The sequence below is a fragment of the Ips typographus genome, linkage group LG10 (assembly GCF_016097725.1).
Source record: "Ips typographus isolate SLU linkage group LG10, UJ_Ityp_2.0, whole genome shotgun sequence".
Taxonomy (NCBI): Eukaryota; Metazoa; Arthropoda; class Insecta; order Coleoptera; family Curculionidae; genus Ips; species Ips typographus.
Genome location: NC_138431.1, coordinates 833,053 through 840,540, shown reverse-complemented (window position 1 = coordinate 840,540; position 7,488 = coordinate 833,053). Strand labels below are relative to the sequence as shown.

The window sequence follows — 7,488 nt, the reverse complement described above, 5'->3', positions numbered from 1 at the left end:
TGTTAAAAAAAAGTGAATTTTTAAACCAGAAAAAATATTTTTGATTTTTCTCATCGTGAGTGAAAGTTACCTCTTTAAAACAAAAATATATAATTTTTTTCTTTTTGCATAATTAATTTTGTTCTACATTGTCATTTTGAATATTCGTTTTCTAAATTGTTAAAAGCATGTCGGTATTACTGAAACGATCGTGTTTTATGTTAAAAAAGTCAAAAAATTAATGGCTAATATAACTTTACGTACAGCACTGGCCGAACAAAAAGCTCCGACCATCCCTAAATTTACGTGTGTACCTACGTTTAATCCATCAAGTGATTGCCCCATTATATTTTTAAATAAATATGAAAAGTCCGCAAGATTAAACAACTGGACTTATTCTTGAAAGATTTCATATTTTAATAATTATTTGGACGAACCAGCACAAGTTCGGTATCAAAAATAGGTAAATGATCCAAAAAATGTTTTGTAAAAAAATGTAACATTCCCATTATACGAATTTTGTGGATTACAATATTAAAAGCAAAATGTGTACTTTTAAAATTTCTATTTAGTAGAAGGTTGTATAATGGTAAAACTAGGAATCAAATATTTTGGAGAAAAAATAGAATTTTACATACTGCGACATGCTACTTAACTAATTTTTACATGTCTTCCAAATCGGAAATAACAAATTAAATCCACACTGTAAAACAGCGGATTGTGATATTTCGATGTCGAAGTCAAGCATTCCCGATAACGACAAAAAATGTGCCGGAATGAAACTTCTAATTGTCGATAAATAATTTTTTACTTATTATGTGTAGTACCCGCTTTAAATAAAAGCAAGCAGCAGGATAGCGATATGTTTCCACCGTTGAAAACGAACAGTACATAATAAACCGAAGGTTATTATTTGGTTGCTTCCAAAAATTGCGACATTAGTGGAAAATAAAGTAAAGCAGACTAATTAGTTCTATTTGACGCCGCGTGCCGGTGTGACCGACTTGCCTTATTGCACTCGTCTAGTCGCATCGCCGCGAAGGTGTCGATAAGAAAACTGCTGATTGATGAATTTTAATGTTTTTTTTTTTCTAAATGCACATGATAATTTACCTACCTACATGGAATAACAAGTCAAAATGTTGCATTGACTAAGAATAATTAAATTTGTTTTTACTATGAAAAAATGACAACTGATTTAAAAAGTGACTCAAGTTTTTTTTTTGATACAAATGGAAAATCATACATTTGTAATAAGGTATTTCTGAAGTGATATTTAACACATTCAACACACATACTACTCGAATGAGACGATAAGACCCACACATCATGATAATGTGACTTTATTTTTAATTTATTTCAGCTGAATTTTATTATGTTAAATAATTAAGGTGAAAATCCTCTAAACGTTGTATTCATTTCATTCATGTTTTGGTTTAATATTTGAAGCTCTTTTCTAATTTCCTTCAGTTCATTAACTGATTCCTCACAAAAGGCATTTTCTCTTTCTTCTGCTGTTATGTTTTTTTTCCTTTTCTTTGGTGTGGCTTTTATATAAGTATGGTCACCAAGAGTAACATCTATTGGATTTTCATCATAATTAACATAGGTTGTAGTATCCAAGGGTAGAGTAAATAATTCTGAATGGTCAGGCTCAATTTGTAACTCTGTTGCTGGGACCTAAGACAAGTTAGTGTGTGTTTTAACAGATTATCCACATAAACAATAAACACCCCATATATTCCTTGACCTATATGCCCTTAGAAAAGAACCAGATAGTAATACCTATAAACTTTGTAAAATAAAAAATATTAAGTCAAGTTTAAAGATAAGTCTTAATTAATAAAAGAAAAGGGAACTCATTTATTATTTCTACTTACTACTATTTATTTTGTACTTGCCTTGCACGTTTCTACCTCAATTACTTGAACTGAAGATTCTAACACTGATGTTGAGGGTGATGAATGACAGAGAACTTGCATAGAACCAGAATTCGGAAGCTGAAAAATCAAAATATCTAAACAATCTTATTGTTTCGACACTATGACCTGTTTTACACCACATTCTGGAACACCAACACCCTCAGAAAAACTTTTGCCCAAAAGGGCTAAAATCCGCTCTTCATATTCAGTTAACTTTTTGGCTGTGCAAGGTCCTCCTCCAGTTTTGAATAAATTTGACTTATTTGTACTAGCCTTCTTTTTAATTGCATATTTTATGTCAGACCATGTCTAAAAATACAAAAAGGTCAGGAATGCTGATGCAATACTCACAATAATAACAGTGGTATAGCTATACTTACTTTTAACTACCAAAAACTTACCTTTTGCCATTTTTCAGTAGTCTTTTCTCCATGGCCCAACGAATTCAGTATTGCAGCCAATTCTTCCCACATTTTTTTTTGGCCAATTTTTCCAGACGGGCCTGAAAATTGCCCTCTTGCGAACTGTGGGTGCTTTTCCATGAAAGTCACCAACACTTCCCAATGATCATTGGTCAACTTACAGGACATTTTAGAGTTTCTTTTCTATAAATAAATCAATAGCGATTTTATAATGAATATCTATAATAGTGTGGGTTGTTGTGGATAACGCAAAGACACACCCGTAAAACAAAATAACTATATTGAGGAAATGGTAATTATGATAGAAATTAATAAAACGTTCGTCGTTTAGTAAACGTTTACGCGTCGTTTCGTTGTTCAATTCGTACGTCTTACTACTCACTGTCGCGGTCGCGCTCGCGCACTTTGTTGTTTACACCATCTCGACCCGCGTCCCCTTCGCCTCCTCTCGTCCGTCTGGCTTTTGCCAGTGGCAGCGGCAACTTATAATTTCCCACAATAGTTATTATGTGAAGCAGTGAATCCTGTGAATCAAACCTCAAAGCAAAACAGTAAACAAACAACAAACTCTAAAGTCTAAACTATGTTAGGTTAAGTTTATTAGAAAAAGAAAACAACTACAAAAAAGTCTTCTCTTTCGCAAAATGGTCCAATTCGAAACCATTCGGAGTGTATTCGATGACTACTTAGCTATCGAGTTTTTGGCTTCGTATCGAGTTGATATCGTATCGACAAATAAAAGTTCCCAATCACGTTTCACTTCGAAACGTGACCGATACGAATCGAATAGAGCGTTCGCAATCCCACTGCTGTTTATCCGTTGTGCGACAACCGCTTATACAGTGCAGGCTAAAAGTTTAAATTTTCTCATTTTTGTTCGTGTTTTGGCTCAAGTTGGAGATCTGAAAAAAATACATAAAACTAATCCGTGATAGGTACTACAACTTTCATTAATACGATTTTTCAATCAAATCAACCGTACAGGCGCAAAAAAATCAAAACCGTTTTCCCATGTTAATCTCTTATGTCCAGGGTGCTCTTGGACACCTGGTATATACTTAATCTCACTTCTAGAAGGCCCACCTTTGACTTTGGTGCAATGTACACCTATAACCGCAAATAAATATGGAACGCCTTTTGAGTCGCTTATAAACCGCTATGACAATAAAAGAATTATTGCTCTATCTCACTTAAAAGCTATAGAAAACACACCATATATTAGTAGTAGTTCTAGAAGTCCTAGGGTGCTTCGACAATTATGTGACACATTTTCTGAAATCTTTCTGCTCTAAAGAATCTGCAGTTTTCCGTTGTGGAATAGAGTTTTATTTTATATTACTTGTTTAGTAAACACCTTGATCAGGAAACCATGGAAAAATACCAAATGGAACAATGCACTAATATCTTTAAAATTCCAACTTTTGATTCTTTAAAAAGTTTTGTATTACGTCAGTGCAATGCTTTGCATTCTGTTGATTTCGGTCAAACGGATCTAGTGCAAAAGGAAAAAAGACCTACAATTGGTAGAGGCTTTTCTGGTTACAACTACAATATAAAATGTAAAATGTGCCCATTAAATCATCCTCTTTACAAATGCCCAGATTTTCTTAAAATGAACTCTTTAGAACGCTTAATTTATGCCAAAATCAACTCCATATGGACTTACTGCTTAAGTCCTCAACATGCAACGAGAAACTGCAATTCTAAGTCTACTTGTCGCACTTGTTCGCAGAAGCATCATTCTCTTCTTCATCTATTGAAAACAAACGCTGTCGATAATAATTATCAACAGCATGTTCCTATCTCTACAGACTGCGGAGATCAATCAACTAAATCACACGAATTTCTAAATTGTACCGCTTCTAATTCGCAAAGAAATAACTTGCCTTCCGCTCAGACAAATGTGTTTCACTCAACTAACAGTCAGCGAACACATTCACAAACTTCCGCACTACTCTCAACCGCTGTAGTTGACATTTATGATTCATTAGGTCATACACACAAAGTCCGTATATTATTCGACTGTGGGAGTCAGACAAATTACATTTCAGAAAACCTATGCAAAAGGTTGAGACTGTCCCGTACCGACTGGTCATTCTACATTCAGGGTTTAGGTGACAAAACCACGTCTAAAGGGTTAGTTTCTTGTACAATTAAACCTTCCGGTCAAACAAACCCCCGCATTAACTTTGAAGCTATCATACTACCAAAACTATGTCCTTCTATACCTTCACACGTTCTTGGGTCAAATAGCTGGCCCCATACTGCTAATTTAAAGTTAGCGGACCCTGAATTCTTTAAACCGCGCACCATTGATATTTTATTAGGCATTGAGGATTTCCCGTATCTCTTGAATGGACTTCCTATACCGGGCAAAGAAAACGAGCCCGTCGCTTTACCCACTGTTTTCGGCTATATTCTTATGGGAAAGATTCCTAATTTTAAAAGTTCAACTTGTACTACTTCTTTATTTCACTTTCTCATAGTACAATTAGTTAATTAGTACAATTAACCTAATGAGCCTACATTTGATCCAAATAGCTGTTATTCTATTGCGTATAAAAGACTTGTTTACTTAGAAGGACGTTTATCACTCAATAAAGAAATTCGCACTCAGTATAACAATATTATTCAAGAATACATAGACTGATATAGTCGAGCTGCTCGACGGGAAATCTACTGGCAATCCAACTAATTTCTTTTATATCCCGCATACCTGCATAATAAAGCCTGGGAAAACTAGAATCGTTTTTAACGCCAGCGCGAAAATGTCGGACGGAATTTCTTTGAATGACACATTACTGACAGGTGCTGCTAAACTCCAAAAAGACCTTGTCGCAATTTTACTAAAATTTAGAATTTATGACAGTATTTAGCTGCGACATAAAAAATATGTTCAATCAAACAATGGTATCGAAAGATCATCAAACTTATCAATGTTTTCTTTGGAGATTCGCACCTGAGGAACCCGTTCGAGTGTATAAGTTCAAACGTGTTTTATTTGGCATTAAAAGTTCTCCATACTTGACCAACAAGTGTATTCGGCAGTTTCCGAGATGAAGGTTTCCGCTTTCGGTAAACTGCGAGAATTCTAAGCGAAGATATCTATGTTGACGATGTAATTACCGGGTTTTCGCAAACCATGAGTGAAGGACTCGTAATCCGCAATAAGCTAATTTCACTTCTGGGTTCCGCCGGGTTTGAACTCAGAAAATGGACAAGCAACAACCCCGAGCTTTTGGTTGATATGCCTGAATCGCATCTTCAATCCAACGACATGAATTTTGACGTTGACAAATTTATAAAAATTCTAGAACAAGGAAGGAAATAATCAGTTTGGAACAGCTCTCATTGGTGGAACTAGAAAGGTTTCTTAAACTTATGGGCTCCTACTAAAATGAAGGAAATAATCAGTTTGGAATGGCTCTCATTGGTAGAACAAGAAAGGTTCTTTGAATTTTATTGACTCCTAGTAAAATGAAGGCAATAATAAATATTTTAAGGCTTTCAATGGTGGAACCACAAAGGTTTCTTGATTCTTATTAGCTCTTAGTACAATGAAAGGAATAATTAGTGTGGAACGGCTCTCATTGGTCGAATTAGAAAGGTTCCTTAAGTTTGTGGGCTCCTAGTAAAATGAAGGAAATAATCAGTTTGGAATGGCTCTCATTGGTCTAAAAAAAGTCTAATTGACTCCTAGTAAATTTAAGGAAGTAATTAATATTTTACAGTTTTCAATAGTGGAACTACAAAGGTTCCTTGAATCTTATTGGCATCTATAACAATGAAAAAAATAATCAGTTTGGAACGGCTCTCATTGGTCTAGCAAGAAAGTTCCCTAAATTTTATTGACTTCTAGTGAAATAAAGAAAATAATGAATATTTTACGGTTTTCAATAGTGGAATTACAAATGTTTCTTAAATCTTATTGGCATCTAGAACAATGAAGGAAATAATCAGTTTGGATCGGCTCTCAATGGTCGAACTAAAAAAGTTCTTTAAATTTATGGGCTCCCAGTAAAATGAAGGATTTTATCAGTTTGGAATGGCTCTCATTGGTCTAGCAAGAAAGGTTCTTTGAATTTTATTGAATCCTAGCAAAATGAAGGAAATAATGAATATTTTACGGCTTTCCAGGGCGTTACAAAGGTTCCTTGAACCTTATTGGCTCCTAGTGAAATGAAGGAAATAATCAGTTTGGAATGGCTCTCATTGGTCTAAAAAAAGGTCTTATTGACTCCAAGAAAAATTAAGGAAATAATTAATATTTTACGATTTTCAATGGTGGAACTACAAAGGTTCCTTGAATCTTATCGGCTCCTAGTGAAATGAAGGAAATAATGAATATTTTAGGGCTTTTAATGGTGGAACTACAAAGGTTTCTTGATTCTCATTGACTCTTAGTACAATGAAAGGAATAATCAGTTTGGAACGGCCCTCATTGGTCGAATTAGAATGGTTCCTTAAGTTTATGGGCTCCTAGTAAAATGAAGGAAATTATCAGTTTGGAATGGCTCTCATTGGTCTAAAAAAAGGCTTTATTGACTCCTAGTAAAATTAAGGAAATAGTGAATATTCTACGGTTTTCAATGGTGGAACGACACAGGTTTCTTGAATCTTATCGGCTCCTAGTGAAATGAAGGAAATAATCAATATTTTACGGCTTTAAATGGTCGAAGTACAAATGTTTCTTGAATCTTATTGGCTCCTAGAACAATGAAACAAATAATCAGTTTGAAACGACCCTCATTGGTCGAACAGGAATGGTTTTTTGAATTTTATTGACTCCTAGTCAAATGAAGGAAGTAATGAATATTTTACGGCTTTCACTAGTGAAACTTCAAAGGTTTCTTGAATCTCTTTGTCATCTAGAACAAGGAAGGAAATAATCAGTTTAGAACAGCTCTCATTGGTAGAACTAGAAAGGTTCAATAAGTTTATGTTTTTTTTTATATTTTTAGTTTTGAATATTTTTTTTTTGAACATAAAAATCCAAAAAAATAAGTCCAAAATTAGTTAGAAAATTTTTATTGACTCTAGCGATTTCTTAGGACCTCCTGAGTCATATAAACTAAACTTGCATTATACAAATATGCCCGGACCAGGTCGGAAAATGACTGAAAATGAAATCCAATTTTTTCAATTTTCCCACCTGGGCGTATTTT

General features: G+C 34.3%; 1 protein-coding gene across 1 annotated transcript; it reads right to left on the bottom strand.

Annotated features, from left to right (window-relative positions):
• Positions 1–299: 299 nt before the first annotated feature.
• Positions 300–2,991, bottom strand: LOC145734623 (myb-related transcription factor, partner of profilin-like). Its single transcript, XM_081988103.1, has 3 exons — positions 2,303–2,991; positions 2,037–2,210; positions 300–1,979 (listed from the first exon to the last, which is right to left on the bottom strand). The coding sequence occupies exons 1-3, from the start codon at positions 2,489–2,491 to the stop codon at positions 1,866–1,868; spliced, it is 477 nt and encodes a 158-aa protein (XP_081844229.1). The 5' UTR covers positions 2,492–2,991; the 3' UTR covers positions 300–1,865.
• Positions 2,992–7,488: the final 4,497 nt, after the last annotated feature.

Coding starts and splice junctions, on each gene's coding strand:
- LOC145734623 (XM_081988103.1), bottom strand. CDS start 2,491: ATGTCCTGTAAGTTGACCAATGATCATTGGGAAGTGTTGGTGACTTTC. Junction 2,211..2,302: donor CTACTGAAAAATGGCAAAAG/GTAAGTTTTTGG, acceptor TTGTATTTTTAG/ACATGGTCTGACATAAAATA. Junction 1,980..2,036: donor TTGGTGTTCCAGAATGTGGT/GTAAAACAGGTC, acceptor TTGATTTTTCAG/CTTCCGAATTCTGGTTCTAT.